Source organism: Salmo trutta, chromosome 13 (assembly GCF_901001165.1).
Source record: "Salmo trutta chromosome 13, fSalTru1.1, whole genome shotgun sequence".
Lineage (NCBI taxonomy): Eukaryota > Metazoa > Chordata > Actinopteri > Salmoniformes > Salmonidae > Salmo > Salmo trutta.
Genome location: NC_042969.1, coordinates 4,711,697 through 4,733,547, shown reverse-complemented (window position 1 = coordinate 4,733,547; position 21,851 = coordinate 4,711,697). Strand labels below are relative to the sequence as shown.

General features: G+C 43.3%; 1 protein-coding gene across 15 annotated transcripts in view; it reads left to right on the top strand.

Moving 5' to 3' along the window:
- LOC115205095 (prominin-1-A) overlaps positions 1–21,851 on the top strand; it is a 130,239-nt gene that overhangs the window by 74,971 nt on the left and 33,417 nt on the right. For all 15 annotated transcript variants that reach the window (XM_029770704.1, XM_029770702.1, XM_029770717.1 and 12 more), the window contains 3 exons: positions 19,907–20,027; positions 20,319–20,382; positions 20,679–20,768. In XM_029770704.1, coding sequence (XP_029626564.1) covers positions 19,907–20,027; positions 20,319–20,382; positions 20,679–20,768 — 275 coding nt within the window. The remainder of the gene's footprint in view (positions 1–19,906; positions 20,028–20,318; positions 20,383–20,678; positions 20,769–21,851) is intronic.

Here is a 21,851-nt window from a genome sequence, read left to right as displayed (position 1 = left end):
CAGGGACAGCTGTACATCGTTGTTGCTGATTGGGAGTCATACTTAGGCAGCATGTTTTCCTTTGGGGTTTGTGGGTAGTTCATTTCTGTTTAGTGTTTTGTTATACCTGACAGAACTGTTTGGCTGTCATTTTCTTGTTTTGTTCAAAGTGTCTCGATTAAAATGAAATATGAGCACTCAACACGCTGCGCCTTGGTCTACTTCTTCAGACAGCCGTTACAAAGGAGAAGTAAGCACAATTTTTAAATGAATAGATTTTGGTTTTATTTCATTATTTTGACCTCGCCACATTAACTCTTAACATATCCTATTAGCTACAAAAGGTGACTCCAAACATATTTTCACTAAGAGCAACTTTTTAGCTAGTTAAACAAAGGGTGGGCATTACTCTCCTTGGTCAAATAACTCTTACACAGCCTGGAGGTGTGTTTTGGGTCATTGTCCTGTTGAAAAACAAATGATAGTCCCACTAAGCGCAAACAGGATGGGATGTCGTATCGCTGCAGAATGCTGTGGTAGCCATGCTGGTTAAGTGTACCATGAATTCTAAATAAATTACAGACAGTGTCACCAGCAACGCACCCCCACACATCACACCTCCTCCTCCATGCTTCACGGTGGGAACCACACATGTGGAGATCATCCGTTCACCTACTCTGTGTCTCACAAAGACACAGCGGTTGGAACCAAAAATCTCCAATTTGGACTCATCAGACCAAAGGACAGATTTCCACCGGTCTAATGTCCATTGCTCGTGTTTCTTGGCCCAAACAAGTGTCTTCTTCTTATTGGTGTCCTTTAGTAGTGGTTTCTTTGCAGCAATTCGACCACGAAGGCCTGATTCACGCAGTCTCCTCTGAACAGTTTATGTTGAGATGTGTATGTTACTTGAACTCTGTGAAGCATTTATTTGGGCTGCAATCTGAGTTGCAGTGAACTTATCCCCTGCAGCAGAGGTAACTCTGGGTCTTCCTTTCCTCTGGCAGTCCTCATGAGAGCCAGTTTTGTCATAGCGTTTGATGGTTTTTGCGACTGCACTTGAAAAACCTTTCTTGAAAAGTTCTTGAAATTGTCCAGATTGACTGACCTTCATGTCTTAAGTTAATGATGGACTGTCATTTCTCTTTGCTTATTTGAGCTGTTCTTGTCATAATATGGACTTGGTCTTTTACCAAATAGGACTATGTTCTGTATACCACCTCTACCTTGTCACACACAACTGATTTGGCTCAAACGCATTAAGAAAGAAAGAAATTGGTGACTACCTCATGAAGCTGGTTGAGAGAATGCCAAGAGTGTGCACAGCTGTCATCAAGGCAAAGGGTGGCTACTTTGAAGAATCTCAACTATAAAATATATTTTCATTTGTTTAACACTTTGTTTTGGTTACTACATGATTCCAATATAAATTTAGAAATCTTTATTATTCAATTATTGCACCCACACTGCTCGCACACGCCAATGAGCTTCTGCGTTGTCAAGGGCTAAAATAGAAGTCAGTTCTATTTCTGACGCAGATCGCGCTGCAAGTCCTGCCTCTCCCATCTCCTCATTTGTTTATAGAAGCAGGTACCCACGTGGGTGGCTGAAAGACGAACGAGGTCAGTGGCGGTAATGCACCTAATTTATGAAAGTTGCCAATCGCAATATAAAGTCAAGAGGAGAAAAGGTCTGGAAGGATGAGAGATGACTAGAAATGATTCGGTTGACCGTTTTATGTGTGGATTAATTGGTGGAGTAGAGGACCTTGTGCATTTCAGGTAAACAGCAACAGCAAGCTAGCTAAATAAGACAAATTAGCTAGCAAGTGCAAGCTAGCTAGCTAAATTGCCAGTTTGGCCGGTTTGGGTTCCATGTAACGTCCTTTTTCACTATGATAGTAAGACATTACAAGGGGACCATAGGTGCTTATGACAAATCTATCAAGGTATGCTTATGATGGTGCCAATATGCAATATTGGGTTCTTAATTAGGACTGGAGTTGATATGGTAAACCCTGAGTAGTTGTTTAAACAACCCTGAGCAGCCAACCACCATGGTTACTTGGCATGGAGTTGGCATGTTGTCAGTCTTGCAGTCTAAGGCAACAAATTATGGTCTGAAACGCCTGTTGTCTACATACATACAGTATGACTACCCAGGGTTCTTGGAGCGGAAGGACTGTGCTGTTTCCTGTAGGTGCACTGCACACACACACACACCCACATACACACACACACACACACACACACACACACCTGTTGTCATCCATCGTACAGCTAACTTGGAGTGGAAGTTACTGTGCACTTTGTGATAGGTGCTCGGAACTGACACTGTGTCCTTACATGACAAGACCCTGGGGGACTAAGTCGTGTGTTAGTGTCTCGCAATGCCAAAGCCCTTTTAGTTAGCGTAGCACTGAATTATGCATTCACTTTGGTTCATTCTTCATGGGAGATGTTGCTGAGCTAAATTCAGGTTTTGTGTGTGACCATCTGTGATTTGAAAAATGGAAGAATCCTTCCAAAGTTATATCCTGAGAATAAATGGATGAATGGTTTTTGTAAATGTTTTTGATATAGTTTATATTGTGTGTGTGTGTGTGTGCGTGTGTGTGGTTGTTGCCTTAATAGTTGTCTTTAGTAAGAATCGTGACATACTGTGTCATTCACAAGGTTTGCTGTGCTCTTGAAGTATAGTGTCACTTTTTAAGTAGTATTGTATGCTGTACGCTGTCTTTTTCTTGAAAAGAAAATGAATAATGACATTATGGGCTCTATTTTAACAAACCTAACGTGATGGTAAATCTTAGCGTTATAGGTCGGGGGGGGGGGGGTGTCACGTTGGCATGAAGAATCGGGAGACATACGCAGAAAGGCCTCTTTAGTGTGCTAAGTTTTCATAACTGTGACCTTAGTTGCCTACCGTCTTTAAGCTGTTAGTGTCTTAACGACCGTTCACAAATTGTTTATGGTTCATTGAACAAGCATGGGAAACAGTGTTTTAAAACCTTTAACATGAAGATCTGTGAAGTTTTTGGATTTTTACGAATTATCTTTGAATGACAGGGTCCTGAAAAAGGGACGTTTCTTTTTTTGCTGAGTTTATGTTGCCTGTTTTGCTGCTCCTGCCTGATATTTTAATAAAGCATTGTTTATAGGCTACTGGTTAGGCTACTGTGTGTCTCCGCTGGCAAAATCGATGCCATAACTAATTACATTACCGCTAAGACCAGCTTTTGGTGAGTCTTAAGGACACAGTACACACCTCAAATATTTCCACCCCTCTCCTCAGCGCAAGTGAGCTAATATAAGACAGGTAAATGACCAATCCTGGCGCCAGTTAGAAAATAGCAGAGCTATTGCCAATGACTGTGAGTTTGACAAAAGTGCCGCCTTAACACCAGATGAAAATAATCCTATATATTAAATGGTTTGAAAGATGATGGCAGTCATTTTCTTTCCGTAGCCTAAGTGCTAAGCACAGTTCTGTGACATGTAGGCTACATGTGTATCTTAGTATCCGTTTACTTTACATTTTACACCTCATTTTAGACCATAAACTCATGGCATTGTTCAGTCTTCACACAAAGCATGGTGCTAAACCTCTTTTGCTTTTGCTTGACCCTTTGGACTAAAGATCATATCGGTGAATGTGACGTAAAAGGAGAAGAATACTTTATTGTCCGTTTTATTATACATGTGATCCGGCTTCAAAATACCAGGCATCACTTCATCAACAAAACCAAGACCTGTTGATTTCAATCTAGCTTGTGTTGCGTTACACAGCTGTTATTTAAAGGCCTATAATTAGTGGGTAATCTACCTTTGAGCAAAATATAAAAGGCTACGTCTTACTCCATGCTGCATCTTGCAGACCAGATTGTGAGACTGTGGGTCAGTTCCTGTTAGGAAGTTGTACATCTAGAGTAGCAATGGCCAACCCTCCTCCTGTAAAGCTACTGGGTATGCAGTCTTTTGCTCCAGCCCTGCTCTAATACACCTGATTCTGTTGATCAGCTACTCGTCAGTATCTTTCGTATCTTGTTTGGCTGTGTTGGAGCAGGGCTGTTATAGTCCTGTATACCCTGAATAGAGTGTTGACCCCCCCCCCCCCCCCCGTCATTCATAGAAAACAGAAACGGGGCTCTCTAGAGACTGGAGAGAGTGAAAGAGAGGAGGACTGGAAAAGCACTGTCCTGTCCTAGCACAACACAGCTGAATACAGGCCATTGTTAGCCCAAGCAAAGCCATGGAGCCACTAGACCGTGTAATGCTACACTGCAGTACTGGCCTATATTATTTGCTATAGGCCAACAGTTTGCGCTACACTGTGTTCACAGTTATCATGACTTGTTGTCGAGTTATGATATCATGTCTCGTCGACTTTGTTGCTCTTGTAGGCATTCATTTCATACAGTGATATTTCGTCAAGTTGCTACACAGCTAACTATCGCAAGACGAGTCGCTGTTTTTCTCGTTCCGACTGAAACATTTGCTTTTGTTGACTCGTTGAATGGGGTAGCACACGCTGTAGCCTGTTGACAGTCTCCCTGCTCTGGTGAGAGCTGCGGTTTCAGATCAGAATGTAGTCACTAGATCAGGGTCCATTCTCTTCCACAGTTCCTGCCATCTTCCAAGCCCCTTTGTTCGGTAGAGATTCCGCTGACCTTGCTGGACAATGCTGACACAGAGGGAGAGAGAGGGAGAGAGAAAAAATTAGAATGAAAGAATGAATGGGTTAGGGACCGAAAGAGAGAGAGAGAAAAAAAAGTATGGGAGAAGGGACATTGAAGTGAGAGAATGAGGGAGAGGGAGACAGTTGCACAAAAGGCCTTTGTCGTCTGTTAGCCATTTTGAATCTCCCTTGATCCACCTGCCTCAATGCCTACTGCCTAGCTTTAGTAGCATCATGTCCATGCAACATACATGTTAGCCAATAGCCACCATAATGATTTCCATTTTGCTCTCCCAAGAGCTTGTATCTATATGAGCATCAGCACAAAACCTCAGGACTAGGCACACATACCACACACAAATGGGCAATCTCTCTCAGTTAGGGCTGCACGTTTTCTGATACAGCTGCCAATGACATACTCATGATGATTCATAACTTCAATGCATGATGAGCACACACTGAGCACACACGCACACGCACACACACACACACACACACACACACACACACACACACACACACACTGAGCACACAGAGCATTCTGACACACTGTGAGACCAGCTCCAGTCCCAGGGTGCAGTATGAATGAACAGCAGCCAGAGCAGAGACATATCTGGGTACCTCTCAGCGGTGGTAAACACTCAAGCGTTAGGGCTAACATTCCGTTAGCATAAGCGGGAGAGTGATGGAGTGAGCATGAATGGCAACGCTCATTATATTCACCTACCCAGGTCACGTCTCTCCTTTATCTCCATGATGCCCCTGCGAGGCTGACACTGTTCATACACACACACACACACACACACACACACACACAGAAGAAACATGCACACACACAAACACACTGTACAGTACATAGTTCTCCCCTCCCCCCCACACACACAGACACACACATCTGGGATGAATGACTCATGAGTGACTCAAAATAGATCGGCATCCATGCTAATAATCATTTACCTCATTTTCCTAACACAGACATAAAGCACACACTCCAAATGCACACACTCCATCAAAACATTCAAAACCCATAGGAAAACAGACATTCTGACTCATTCTTATAGTGAGTCATCCTATCTCTTTATTTAGCTGCTTGCTAATTATTGAAAAACATTTCATATTTCTATAGATGACATATGCAGTACAATATTGTTTGTGTACTGCACTTTGACCAGGCATCCCAAATGCACCCTATTCTCTATACGGTGCACTACTTTGCACTACAGTATATAGGGAATAGAGTGACATTTGGGACATAACCAATGTTAACATTTTGTCCAAAAGCACATACTGCTGGTTGCGTACCTCAACCTCCATAGACACTTCCACCGTCTTTTCTCAAATCCTTTACTTATAAGCCCCTCTCTCACTACCGTACCTAGCAGGGCGGTTCCCAAACTAGGGGTCGCGGCCCCCTGTGAGGTCGCCTGATATGAACATTGGGTCGCGGATCATTTCCAAAATCCTGAAAAGAATGATATAATTTCTGGCTCAGTTGCACTTGAATCATTCCCACAGTGAATGGCTAGGCTCGCTACTCTATGAAACCCACACACTATTGAATCATTCCCACAGTGAATGGCTAGGCTCGCTACTCTATGAAACCCACACACTATTGAATCATTCCCACAGTGAATGGCTAGGCTCGCTACTCTATGAAACCCACACACTATTGAATCATTCCCACAGTGAATGGCTAGGCTCGCTACTCTATGAAACCCACACACTATTGAATCATTCCCACAGTGAATGGCTAGGCTCGCTACTCTATGAAACCCACACACTATTGAATCATTCCCACAGTGAATGGCTAGGCTCGCTACTCTATGAAACCCACACACTATTGAATCATTCCCACAGTGAATGGCTAGGCTCGCTACTCTATGAAACCCACACACTATTGAATCATTCCCACAGTGAATGGCTAGGCTCGCTACTCTATGAAACCCACACACAATTGAATCATTCCCACAGTGAATGGCTAGGCTCGCTACTCTATGAAACCCACACACTATTGAATCATTCCCACAGTGAATGGCTAGGCTCGCTACTCTATGAAACCCACACACTATTGCAGAGACTTTGATATTGCCGGCCGCAACTGATATGATGAATACAATGTGTGGGGAAGGCAGAGGCACAGAAACTCACATCAATATATTTTGTCAGATAACACTGTTAAACAAAGAATTTATGCTATTGCTAGCCTCAAGAGGAAACTCTGACTGATCGACTCAGAAAACTCCAAATGGACGTTAGCTGTGACTTTTGTTCACTATAGATGTCAGGGGATGCTATTCATGAGGACATATTGCTCTGTCTCATGATTCCCAAGCATTAAACAGCACAGGGGATGTTCATTGTGCTGTGTGGCTATATTGCCGAAAAACAGATTCCATAAGGGATCGAATGGTGGGCTTTGCACAGATGGCAGGACGGTGGGCAAGCCTCTTCACTCTAGTTATGAATGTGTCTCCCTCTGCCACATAGACGCATTGCATATATGATACACGAGAACAAATGGTGGCAAAAGAGCTGAGCACAGATATCGGAGATATACTGCAGCAGGTAACTTCGATTTTAAACTACATCAAACCACATCCACTGCGCTCACGCCTGTTCACAAAACTATGTGGAGATATGGGATCTGATCATGACAATGTTCTATTTCACACCGAGGCTTGGTGGGTATCGAGGGGGAGTGTTGGAAAGAGTTTTTGCATTGAAAGAGGAACTGTTGTCATTCACAATGGCTGTAAAATAAAATAACAGAACAGCATCAGTAAGTGTCCCACATGAGTGATGACTGCTCACCTCCAATGCTTGGAAGAACACTTTGGGACCTACTTCCCAATCCGTTTGACTGTGATCCCGGCTCAGATAACATGCCGGTAAGTGAAATCGAACAGGTGATCGAGCTATCATGTGACCTATTGCTACAGACAATACATTCACGGGTCACTACGGAGGGGTTTTGGTTCCTGACTCAAAGGGAATACCCTGCCGTCGCCCTCTGAGCATTAATGTTGCGTTCAAAACAACTGGGAACTCCTAAATGGGAACTCGGAAATCTCTGACTTCTGACTTTAGTGTGTTCAAGACAACTGGAAACTGAAAAAAACAAGCTCCAACTGGGAATTTTTTTTTGAACGGTCATTAAACTTGGAATTCCAACTCGGGAACTCGGGCTTCTTTCTACAGTTCTGACATTCCAACCTGAAGATCACTGACGTCATGTTTGACCTCGTATTTTTCAGAGTTCCCAGTTGTCTTGAAAGCACCATAAAACTCAAGGTAGGCTACCCTTCGCCAGCTCATATCTGTGTGAAGCTGGATTCAGTGCTCTCATCGGCATTAAAACCAAATATCGACCCAGGTTGGATGTGCCAGCAGAGATGAGGTGCGCACTGTCGACCACGCCCCATGACTTTGAGAAACTCTGACACGCCATGCATCAAGCACACCCAGAAGAGACATTATGTCAGAATAATTTGCAATTGACTGTCATAGCCCCACATTAAAAGTATGTGATGGTGAGTTGAGAAGACAATCAGAAATACTGTTTGAAGGTTTTTCAATTGACTGCCATAGCCCCAAATAAAAAGTTCATATTAGGGGGCCTCCCGAGTGGCACAGCTGTCTAAGGCACTGCATCGCAGCGATAGAGGCATCACTACAGACCCAGGTTCGATCCGGCTGTGATCGGGAGTCCCATTGGGCGGCGCACAATTGGCCCAGCATTGTCCGGGTTAGGGGAGGGTTTGGCCAAGGGGGCTTTATTTGGCTCATCGTGCTGTGGCGGGCCGGGCGCCTGCAGGCTGTCGTCAGTTAAACTGTGTTTACTCCGGCACATTGGTGCGGCTGGTTTCCGCGTTAAGCGGGCGGGTGTTAAGAAGGGCAGTAAGGCCGGTCATGTTATACAGAGGACGCATGACTAGACCTTCGCCTCCCGAGCCCGTTGGGGAGTTGCAGCGATGAGACATGATCAAAAAAAGGGGTCAAATATATTTTTAAATAAAAATATCATTTTTTTCACTTGGCAATAATTTTCTAATATCAAAATGGGGTCGTGGGCCAAAAAAGTTTGGGAACCCCTGACCTAGCAACTCTGACCATTTTTAGAAACTAGGGTTACTATTCATCAAATTGACCATTTTAGAAACTAGGGTTAGTATTCATCAAACTCTGACCATTTTAGAAACTAGGGTTACTATTCATCAAACTCGGACCATTTTAGAAAATAGGGTTATTATTTAGCAACTCGAACCATTTTAGAAACTAGGGTTAGTATTCAACAAACTCTGACCATTTTAGAAAATAGGGTTATTCTTTAGCAACTCGGACCATTTTAGAAACTGGGGTTAGTATTCATCAAACTCTGACCATTTTAGAAACTAGGGTTAGTATTCATCAAACTCTGACCATTTTAGAAACTAGGGTTAGTATTCAGGAGGGATAGAAGGAATCATGGAAATTAAGACTTAATATATGGACAAGGTTCCCCTTGATGTTCCTGGAGCTAATTAACACTAGAAGCCCAACACACAGAGCCACAGTATGGACTGTTTTAAGTATGGAAGTGACTCTTTTAGATGTATAAGTTATTCACAATATGCAGTAATGTGTTTAGCATTTAATTTTTATTTTTTTTATTTCACCTTTATTTAACCAGGTAGGCAAGTTGAGAACATTTACAACTGTGACCTGGCCAAGATAAAGCAAAGCAGTTCGACACATACAACAACACAGAGTTGCACATGGAGTAAAACAAACATACAGTCAATAATACAGTAGAAAAATAAGTCTATATACAATGTGAGCAAATGAGGTGAGATAGGGAGGTAAAGGCAAAAAAGGCCATGGTGGCAAAGTAAATACAATATAGCAAGTAAAACACTGGAATGGTAGATTTGTAGTGGAAGAAAGTGCAAAGTAGAAATAGAAATAATGGGGTGCAAAGGAGCAAAATAAATAAATACAGTAGGGAAAGGGGTAGTTGTTTGGGATAAATTATAGATGGGCTATGTACAGGTGCAGTGATCTGTGAGCTGCTCTGACAGCTGGTGCTTAAAGCTAGTGAGGGAGATAAGTGATAAGATAAGTGATAAGTGATAAGCATGTACTTTACAGTATGTTTACTGCCTGAAAGGTTACATGACAGAGTGTAAAGCCTAGATCTCAAATAATTTCAGTTGAGTGAGCCACAGCATATCACCTTCAACCATTTCAGTGTGTATTTTTCATATTAAATGAGTTAACTTTCCCAGAGGAAGGGGGAGGGGGGGATAAGAAGATTATGTTGGTCAGATAGACTGTACTCAGTTGTAGGCCCTGTACACTATTCCTATAATGATGGTGGAACAGGTAGTGGTTTTGCTGTAAGGACTTGTACTGCCACCTGCTGGCGTTTATATGTTATTGCTGTGCTTATACAAGGATTCCATTAAGTATTTTTGTCAATTATCTGCAAATGTTTATTTATTAGGTACATCTAGTTCCTCCAGAACAGCCTGAATTCTTCGGGACATGGAAATGTTGCTCAATTGATATCAAGGGACCTAACGTGTGCCAGGAAAACATTCCCTACACCATTACACCACCGCCACCAGGCAGTTTGCCTGTTTTGCTTTCGCCAAATCCTGACTCTGCCATCAGCATGACGCAACAGGAACCGAGATTCGTTGGACCAGGCAATGTTTTTCTACTCCTCAATTGTCCAGTGTTGGTGATCGCGTGCCCACTGGAGCCGCTTCTTCTTTTTTGGGCTGATAGGAGTTGCAATAGACCATCCGTGACAAGGACCGACGAGTTGTGCGTTCCGAGATGCCGTTCTGCACACCACTGTTGCCGTTATTTGCCTGTTTGTGGCCCGCCTTTTAACTTGCACAATTCTTGCCATTCTCCTTCGACCTCTTGGTAACGAGCTGTTTTCGCCCACAGGACTGGCGCTGACTTTATGTTTTTTGTTTGTCGCACCATTCTCGGTAAACCCTAGACACTGTCATGCGTGAAAAGACCACGAGGACGGCCGTTTCTGAGATACTGGAACCGGTGCACCTGGCACCGACGATCATACCACTCTCAAAGTCGCTTTGGTCACTGGTTTTGCCCATTCTAACGTTTAATCGAACAGCAACTGAATGCCTTGATGCTTGTCTGCCTGCTTTATATAGCAAGCCACGGCCACGTGACTCACTCAGGTCCTCTGGCACTGGCCTTTTAACTGTCCTGAAGCCTAGGACCAAGAGGCATGGAGAGCTGTGGACATATTTAAAATGTTTATCTTAAAACACATTTTTAGCTTTGCTTTTCCTTAGAGTGCTTTTTAGTTGTTCAGTTTGTCATTCTTTAGTTTTTTATTTTGTGTTTGTTGTGTAGTAAATATTTCAGCTTTTATTTTCATAGTTTTTTGTTTTTTCCTGTAAAGCACATTGCGTTGCATTCCAAATCTGAAATGTGCTGTATAAATAAAGCTTGATTTGGTTTGAATATGATTTGTCTATAGGAGCGAGCCATTTTCGTGAATGGGCAGAGATGGGAAGATTGTCGTTACCTGGAATGCATTCCATATTATGGCAAGAACAGCTCAAATATAAAGATACATTTATTTGGTACAATTTGGTGTTATTTACACTGTACTGAAATATAAACGCAACATGCAACAATTTCTAAGATTTTACTGAGTTACAGCTCATATAAGAAAATCAGTCAATTTAAATAAATGTATTAGGCCCTAATCTATGGATGTCATATGACTGGGAATACAAATATGCATCTGTTGGTCACATATACCTTAAAAGAAAAGGTAGGGGTGTGGATCGGAAGACCAGTCAGTATCTGGTGTGACCACCATTTGCCTCATGCAGCGCGACACATCTCCTTCGCATCGACTTTATCAGGCTGTTGATTGTGGCCTGTGGAATGTTGTCCCACTCCTCTCCAATGGCTGTGAAAAAACTGCACATTTTAGAGTGGCCTTTTATTTTCCCCAGCACAAGGTGTACCTGTGTTATGATCATGTTGTTTAATCAGCTTCTTGATATGCCACACCTTTCAGGTGGATGGATTATCTTGGCAAAGGAGAAATGCTCATTAACAGGGATGTAAACAAATTTTTGCACAGAATTTGAGAAAAATAAGCTTTTTGTGCATATGGAACATTTCTGGGATTTTTTATTTCAGGTCTTGAAACATGGGACCAACACTTTACATGGTGTTTATATATGTTTTCAAATCTTAAGTAATCATAAGACAGATAAGGACCAATCAGATCGCAGATCTAAAACTTTTTTATTTTATAACTGATACAAAATGAAATTAAAGGTCAGTTGAGATTGGTTGACATCGGTTGAGTTGAGTCAGTGTCCTCATCAGACCCTCTGTCTCTTCCGATTGGTTCCCTCGGACTCAGAACGTCCTGGGCAAAGGTTTGATTCCCATGTTCTCCTATACTTGGGCCTTGTCACATTTGGGACAATGGCAATGTCACTCTCCTCAACTGACCTAATAATACATTTGATTTTAAATGCCTTTCAAGTCTCCCTAGGACACAAAAAATATATACAGTATCAGTCAAAAGTGGACACACCTACTCATTCGAGGGTTTCTTTATTTTTACTATTTTCTACATTGTAGAATAGTGAAGACATCAAAACTATGAAATAACACATATGGAATCATGTAACAAAAAAAGTGTTAAACAAATCAAAATATATTTTATATTTGAGATTCTTCAAAATAGCCACCCTTTGCCTTGAGGACAGCTTTGCACACTCTTCGCATTCTCTCAACCAGCTTCATGGGGTAGTCACCTGGAATGCATTTCAATTAACAGGCGTGCCTTGTTAAAAGTTAATTTGTGGAATTTATTTCCTTCTTAACGCATTTGAGCCAATCAGTTGTGTTGTGACAAGGTAAGGGTCGTATACAGAAGATAGCCCTATTTGATAAATGACCAAGTACATGTTATGGCAAGAACAGCTCAAATATAAAGAGAAATGACAGGCCATCATTACTTTAAGACATGAAGGTCAGTCAATCCAGAAAATGTCAAGAACGTTGAAAGTTTCTTCAAGTTCAGTCGCAAAAACCATCAAGCGCTATGATGAAACTGGCTCTCATGAGGACCGCCGCAGGAAAGGAAGACCCAAAGTTACCTCTGCGGCAGAGGATAAGTTCATTAGAGTTACCAGCCTGAGAAATTGCAGCCCAAATGAATGCGTCAGAGTTCAAGTAACAGACACATCAACATCAACTTTTCAGAGGAGACTGCGTAAATCAGGCCTTCATGGTCGAATTGCTGCAAAGAAACCCCGACTAAAGGACACCAATAATAAAGAGAGACTTGCTTGTGTGATGAGGTGGGGTTGGACCCAGGTGCAGCGAATGGACCAGACAAGGAATCAGTGGTTTAGGATAACGTAAATGCTTTATGATTCTTGGATCCCGGGCGATAGGCTAAGTGTGAAATCGAACTGGTTACAAAACAGAGCCCACCTAGCCTGGCGAGCGTTCAACCTCTTGGCTTCTTGAATGGAGATCGGGCCCCTTGGCGGAGTCTGAACAGTCGCCTTGCTGCTTCTCGTCCATCGACTGTGTGGTCAAAGACTTGACACAGCTCGGCAGTAAAGGCTAATATGGAGCTGCAGGATGGTGGCTGCTGTTCCCACAAAGCCGTTGCCCACGCCAGGGCCCTGCCCGAGAGCAGAGAGATGATGTACATCCTCCTGGGTGGCCATCATACCGCTCAGGGGTTGGGATCTTGGGTTCCTGGTGCAGGTTCCCAGAAGGGACTACGGCATCGCCTGTAGCGCTGGGCGATGAGACTTGGGCATTGGCTCCTCCTGAATTGGGGGCGTGCCGTGGATGGAAGGAATCGGTGAGTGCCCGGAGGGTCTCGGAGATTTGCTCATGCCGTCTTCCCAACAGTGCTCCTTGATAGGTCATGACCTCTAATCTGGTTGATCTCTGCTGGGTCAATGTTGTGGCAGAAACATGCTGTGATGAGGTGGGATTGGACCCAGGTGCTGAAATGAAATGATAAGCAACACCTGAGCAACAAAGAAATTCTCTAGGGCCCCGGTGGAACCATGACAGCTTGGGCCAAGAAATTAGCAATGGAATGAGCAATGGACATTAGACCGGTGGAAATCTGTCCTTTGGTCTGATGAGTCCAAATTTTAGATTTTTGGTTCCAACCGACGTGCCTTTGTGAGACGCAGAGTAGGTGAACGGATTTTTATTTTTTTATTTCACCTTTATTTAACCAGGTAGGCAAGTTGAGAACATGTTCTCATTCCCAATTGCGACCTGGCCAAGATAAAGCAAGCAATTTGACACATACACCAACACAGAGTTACACATGGAGTAAAACAAACATACAGTCAATAATATAGTAGAAAAATAAGTCTATTTACAAAGTGAGCAAATGAGGTGAGATAAGGGAGGTAAAGGCAAAAAAGGCCATGGTGGTGAAGTAAATACAATATAGCAAGTAAAACACTGGGATGGTAGATTTGCAGTGGGAGAAAGTGCAAAGTAGAAATAGAAATAATGGGGTGCAAAGGAGCAAAATAAATAAATAAATACAGTAGGGGAAGAGGTAGTTGTTTGGGCTAAATTTTAGATGGGCTATGTACAGGTGCAATAATCTGTGAGCTGCTCTGACAGCTGGTGCTTAAAGCTAGTGAGGGAGATAAGTGTTTCCAGTTTTAGAGATTTTTGTAGTTCGTTCCAGTCATTGGCAGCAGAGAACTGGAAGGAGAGGCGGCCGAAGGAGGAATTGGCTTTGGGGGTGACCAGAGAGATATACCTGCTGGAGCGCATGCTACAGGTGGGTGCTGCTTGCTATGGTGACCAGCGTGCTGAGATAAGGGGGAACTTTACCTAGCAGGGTCTTGTAGATGACCTGGAGCCAGTGAGATTGGCGACGAGTATGAAGCGAGGGTCAGCCAACGACAGCGTACAGGTCGCAGTGGTGGGTAATATATGGGGCTTTGGTGACAAAACGGATGGCACTGTGATAGACTGCATCCAATTTATTGAGTAGGGTATTGGAGGCTATTTTGTAAATGACATCGCCGAAGTCGAGGATCGGTAGGTTGGTCAGTTTTACGAGGGTATGTTTGGCAGCATGAGTGAAAGATCCTTTGTTGCGAAATAGGAAGCCAATTCCAGATTTAACTTTGGATTGGAGATGTTTGATGTGAGTCTGGAAGGAGAGTTTACAGTCTAACCAGACACCTAGGTATTTGTAGTTGTCCACATATTCTAAGTCAGAACCGTCCAGAGTAGTGACGCTGGACGGGCGGGCAGGTGCAGCCAGCGATCGGTTGAAGAGCATGCATTTAGTTTTACTTGTATTTAAGAGCAGTTGGAGGCCATGGAAGGAGAGTTGGATGGCATTGAAGCTCGTCTGGAGGGTAGTTAACACAGTGTCCAAAGAAGGGCCAGAGGTATACAGAATGGTGTCGTCTGCGTAGAGGTGGATCAGAGACTCACCAGCAGCAAGAGCGACATCATTAATGTATACAGAGAAAAGAGTCGGCCCAAGAATTGAACACTGTGGCACCCCCATAGAGACTGCCAGAGGCCCGGACAACAGGCCCTCCGATTTGACACACTGAACTCTATCAGAGAAGTAGTTGGTGAACCAGGCGAGGCAATCATTTGAGAAACCAAGGCTGTTGAGTCTGCCGATGAGGATGTGGTGATTGACAGAGTCGAAAGCCTTGGCCAGGTCAATGAATACGGCTGCACAGTATTGTTTCTTATCAATGGCGGTTAAGATATCATTTAGGACCTTGTGCGTGGGTGAGGTGCACCCATGACCAGCTCGGAAACCAGATTGCATAGCGGAGAAGGTGCGGTTGGATTCGAAATGGTCGGTAATCTGTTTGTTGACTTGGCTTTCGAAGACTTTAGAGAGGCAGGGTAGGATAGATATAGGTCTGTAGCAGTTTGGGTCAAGAGTGTCCCCCACTTTGAAGAGGGGGATGACCGCAGCTGCTTTCCAATCTTTGGGAATCTCAGACGACACGAAAGAGAGGTTGAACAGGCTAGTAATAGGGGTTGCAACAATTTCGGCAGATCATTTTAGAAAGAAAGGGTCCAGATTATCTAGCTGATTTGTAGGGGTCCAGATTTTGCAGCTCTTTCAGAACATCAGCTGACTGGATTTGGGAGAAGGAGAAATGGGGAAGGCTTGGGTGAGTTGCTGTGGGGGGTGCAGTGCTGTTGACCGGGGTAGGGGTAGCCAGGTGGAAAGCATGGCCAGCCGTAGAAAAACAGCAGAGGTGTATTTAGAGGGCAAGTTGGTTAAGATGATATCTATGAGGGTGCCCGTGTTTACGGCTTTGGGGTGGTACCTGGTAGGTTCATTGATAATTTGTGTGAGATTGAGGGCATCAAGCTTAGATTGTAGGATGGCTGGGGTGTTAAGCATGTCCCAGTTTAGGTCACCTAGCAGCACGAGCTCTGAAGATAGATGGGGTGCAATCAGTTCACATATGGTGTCCAGACAACAGCTGGGGGCAGAGGGTGGTCTATAGCAGGCGGCAATGGTGAGAGACTTGTTTTTAGAGAGGTGGATTTTTAAAAGAAGAAGTTCAAATTGTTTGGGTACAGACCTGGAAAGTAGGACAGAACTCTGCAGGCTATCTCTGTAGTAGATTGCAACACCGCTCCCTTTAGCCGTTCTATCTTGTCTGAAAATGTTGTAGTTAGGGATGGAGATTTCAGAGTTTTTGGTGGTCTTCCTAAGCCAGGATTCAGACACGGCTAGGACATCCGGGTTGGCAGAGTGTGCTAAAGCAGTGAATAAAACAAACTTAGGGAGGAGGCTTCTAATGTTAACATGCATGAAACCAAGGCTATTACGGTTACAGAAGTCATCAAAAGAGAGCGCCTGGGGAATAGGAGTGGAGCTAGGCAGTGCAGGGCCTGGATTCACCTCTACATCTCCAGAGGAACAGAGGAGTAGGTTAAGGGTAAGGCTAAAAGCTATGAGAATTGGTCGTCTAGGACGTCCGGAACAGAGAGTAAAAGGAGCAGGTTTCTGGGGGCGATAAAATCGCTTCAAGGTATAATGTACAGACAAAGGTATGGTAGGATGTGAATACAGTGGAGGTAAACCTAGGCATTGAGTGATGATGAGAGAGATATTGTCTTTAGAAACATAATTGAAACCAGGTGATGTCATCGCATGTGTGGGTGGTGGAAATGAGAGGTTGGATAAGGTATAATGAGCAGGGCTAGAGGCTCTACAGTGAAATAAGCCAATAAACACTAACCAGAACAGCAATGGACAAGGCATTTTGACATTAAGGAGAGGCATGCTTAGCCAAGTGATCAAAGGGGTCCAGTGAGTAATGAGGTCGGTTGCGGTCACGGCGATTCAGACAGCTAGCCGGGCCATGGGTAGCAAGTTGGCAGAAGATGGTCTATTATTAGCCACCTGCGTTTCCGTCGGTAGATTAGTGGGGCTCCGTGTGGTAGAGGGGACCAATCCAATTGGCAAAATAGTTATAGTTATAGTGGCCCAAGAAAATTGTCCGATAGACCTATTCAGATAGCAGCCGATAAGACAGCTAACGATTAGCTGGCCGCAGATGGGCGTTCAGGTTACGTCGCGACGGAGGGGCCAGTTTGATAACTCCCTCGGGCAGATAAAGTCGGTAGTCCAGTCGTGAAGGCCCGATGGGGCTCCGCATCGGCAGTAAAACGGGTCCGGATAGGTGATTGTAGCCCAGGAGTGGCTGATGGAACTCTTCAGCTGGCTAGCTCCGGAATAATTGATGTTAGCTCCGGGACCGACGTTAGCCAATAGTCACTCGGATAGCAGCTAGATGATGAAGGATGATCTCAACATGTGTAGTTCCTACCGTGAAGTATGAAGGAAGATGTGTTATGGTGTGGGGGTGCTTTGCTGGTGACACTGTCAGTGATTTATTTAGAATTCAAGGCATACTTAACCAGCATGGCTATCACAGCATTCTGCAGCGATACGCTTATCCCATCTGGTTTGCGCTTAGTGGGACTATCATTTATTTTTCAACAGGACAATGACCCAACACACCTCCAGGCTGTGTAAGGGCTATTTGACCTTACACAGAATCACCCGACCTCAACCCAATTGAGATGATTTGGGATGAGTTGGACCGCAGAGTGAAGGAAAAGTAGCCAACAAGCAGCCACACACTGCATATGTGGGAACTCCTTCAAGACTGTTGGAAAAGCTTTCTAGGTGAAGCTGGTTGAGTGAATGCCAAGAGTGTGCAAAGCTGTCATCACCAAGGCAAATGGTGGCTACTTTGAAGAATCGAAAATATTAAATATATTTTCATTTGTTTAACACTTTCTTGGTTACTGCATGATTCCATATGTGCTATTTCATAGTTTTAATGTCTTCACTATTATTTTACAATGTAGAAAATAGAACAATGAAGAAAAACCCTTGAATGAGTAGGTGTGTCCAAACATTTGACTGGTACTGTATATATAAAAGAAAAAAACACAAGATAAAAAATAATGAGATCAAATGATAAATAACTACCTCTTCCATTTCTTCCATGATGAGCCTTCTAGTTGGAAACAGCCTGGGCTGCTGGAAGGGCCGGACTCCCTGGTCCTCTTAAAGTTGACCCATGGTGGCAACCTAGGGATCAGGAAACTGTCAGAGTCCTCTGACCCTCTCATTCTCTTGGTGAGCGGGACCCTCTGGTCCTCTGGATCTCTTATGGGAAACTCTTGACGCTTCACGTCCAAACCATTATAATCTACGAAATGAAAGACAATACACACAATCGGTCACACTAAAAGACCCCATTTGTCTTCAAAAACGTTCTATGGGATGATGTTTTCCTAATAAACTTGGAATTTGATACTCACCATTACTCAAAGAACTGGCTGAGTGAGTACTTTCTGGTTCTGCCTCTCTGCTTCTAAACCAGGTGACCCATGATGGAACCACCTGAGGGGCAAGTATGAGACAGACAGGTGCTCTGGTGATCTCAGGGCTGGAGCTCTGGAGAATCTCATTGTGCTCGCCCACCATGACCTCCAGGTCCACAGGGGCCGTGGCCAGGGCCACTGCCTGGTCCACCTCAGCCCTCAGGGCATGGGTCCTGGCCACTGGGACTTCACGGACCTGATCTTGATCTGAGGATGAGGAGGGTGTGGGCTCTATGAAGAGGCCCACTTCTCTGGACTCTTCTAATGCGTCTTCTGACTCCAATTCAGATTCAAAGCCTGAGTCGTAACCCCGGTCAGACTGATAGTTGGAGTCAGACTCGTAGCCATCATTATACAGATGCAGCGACATTTTAGCAATAAAAAGCATCACAGATTGTCTCAAAACGACCTGTCTTCTCAGAAGGTGAAAGCGTTTATGGGGGGGGGGGGGAATGTTGATTCTGTTTCTAGAATGTTGTGGATTTTAGAATGTTATTGATGGTTTCTATGGCGAACGAAGCTTGATTTGGCGAACCGGCATTCTGAAGCAGATGATGTCATAATGGTTGGCTATGTGGCCAAGGAGAGATGGACATTCAAATCCAAACAACTTAATTGCCCCCCACCCCCAAACTTCTGTGTGGAGTGGTGCATACAATAAAACACATACAAATAATCAAAATAATCAAAAGCAATAAAGGCAATAGATGACAGGACATCATGCACAGTCATTAGCCGGCGCCATGCCCTAGTTCAAAGTGATTATTTGTGGTATTTTTAAACTGGTTAGAGGTCTGTACAGGATTCATAACTGTATAGACAGAAGGTGTGAACAAAGTTTTGACATGAATTGCCTTTCAATAAAATCATAAGCATATAAAGACTGCATTTACACAGGCAACCAAATTCTGATATTTTTGCTCAATTATTGGAAAAAGAGCTGATCTGATGGGTCGAAAGACCAATTAGTGGAAAAATAACAGAATTGGGCTGCCTGTGTAATTTTTTATTTTATTTTTTTATTTAACCAGGTAGGCCAGTTGAGAACAAGTTCTCATTTACAACTGCGACCTGGCCAAGATAAAGCAAAGCAGTTCGACAAAAACAACAGCAGAGTTACACATAAACAAACGTACAGTCAATAACACAATATAAAAATCTATGTACATGTATAGGCCATGAATAGGCAAATAGGCCATGAATAGGCGAAACAATTACAATTTAGCATTAACTCTTATTTAGTGTGTGCTAGCCTATATCTCTTTTAATATTCTGTGTGGTTGTGTTTGTTGTTTGTCCGCAGGGCTGGAGTACTGTGTGCGTATGCAGCTAACCAGAACCTGAGCTCTCAGCTCAAAGGCATGAGGAGATTGGTCAGTAGCAACCTGAGGGACCTGCAGAGTTTTACCAACGAGACGCCAACGGTACAGCTTTTTTTTTTTACCATAGCTGCAATGACAGTATTTCTGTAGGTGGGCACACAAGGCTAAGTAGAGAATGTAAGAGATGGTTATATTAAATGCATATTGTATGCTTCTCAAGGGGTGCGTGCGTGCGTACATACAGTAATATGTGCGTGTGTATGTGTGAGAGAGAGAGAGAGACTGACAGAGTAACACAATCTCGGACAAAAAAATAAATAATAATAATCTCAGACAAAAAACAGACTCGTGTGTCTCAATTTCTGTAACTTTATTCTGCTCTTCTTTTCACAGCAAATTGATTACCTAATTGCACAATTCGCCACTGCCAAGAACAAAGTCATTTCTGACTTAGATAGTAAGTACGGTGCCTGAGGCCACGTCTCCATATTGTCTCTGTTCAGTCTACTGCACAAAACTATGAATCTATGGCCATATTAAGTTAACAACATATTGAACGTTAAGTAGATGCATAACAGAGTTGTGGTCAATTTCATTTCAATTCTGTCGATTGAGGAAGTCAACTGCAATTCCAATTCTTCTCCATTGCTTTTCTGTGAGAGAAATTGGAATTTTAACTTCTATTTACTTCCTGAATTAAAATGGAATTGACCCTAACCCTAATACATAATGATGCTATTTCCCCATCCTCAGATGTGGGTCCTCTGCTTGGAGGGAAGATTCATGAGGAATTGGGAAAAGAGGTCTGTCCTGCTATGGACGGCGCGCTCAGTATGGCTGGTGGTACGTCCTGTACTTATGATATCATTTCCTCTTTCAGACCGACGCTGTAATTGTTTTTATTCTCTACCACACTGAAAATGCTGCCCTCAAATTGGACACAAGTTATGAGGATCTTTTAAGAATACCCTGAGTGTACAAAACATATATTTTTTTATTTAACCAGGTAAGACCCATTGAGGTTAAAAAACTATTTTGCGAGGGCGACCTGCAAAAAAGCCAAACAGGGAAATAGCAGCATGTACATAAAATATTACAAAAAAATACAAATACACACAGAAGACAAAGTGTCACAAGTTGCAGATACTGTAGAAGATTCCAAATAACGGCAACTATCAAAAACAAGTCGCGTCGATCAGAGTCTTAAAAACATCTTTTGAAGCATGCGCCAGGATGAAGGGGCATTATGGGAAAAAGAAGGCTTCCTCATCTCAGTTCTAGCCTGAGGAACAGACAAAGGACAACAGCGACTGTGAACAAAGACTGTATCAAGTGACTGATCTGGTCAGTGAGGAACAGAGATACAAAGGGAGTTGTCCCATCAATGCTTTGTATACAAAGGTATACAAGGGCTTTAGCCTCCTGGTGGAGAGAAAGGTCCATTGCATGCAATTCACAGTGATGGGTGTGTGATCTAGCATTTGTGGTACATTTTAAAGCACCATGATTCACTGTGTCCAGAGTTTTTAAGGTACTTGCTGAGGCCTGCATATAGACAATATCACCATAATCCAGCACCAATATAAAAATGCTCTGAACAAGATCCTTTCTGCCTGACATTAAAGAACAAGATTTGTTCCTAAAATAAAAATCAAATTTCAACTTCCGTTTTTTGGTCAAGTTATCAATGCAGTCAACAGTCTTCCCTACATAATTTATATACACCGTAAAAAGGATCGGACCAAAAATTGAGCCCTGGGCAACTCCTTTCGTAATCCTTCGAAACTCAGATTTCATACCCTGCTGTGCTACACACTGTTCTGTCAGAACCAATCCAATGCTCCAACTCTTAAACCAACCTTTTTTAGTCTATACATCAGCAGGGCATGGTCAACAGTGTCGAAGACCTTCGACAAATCAATAAAA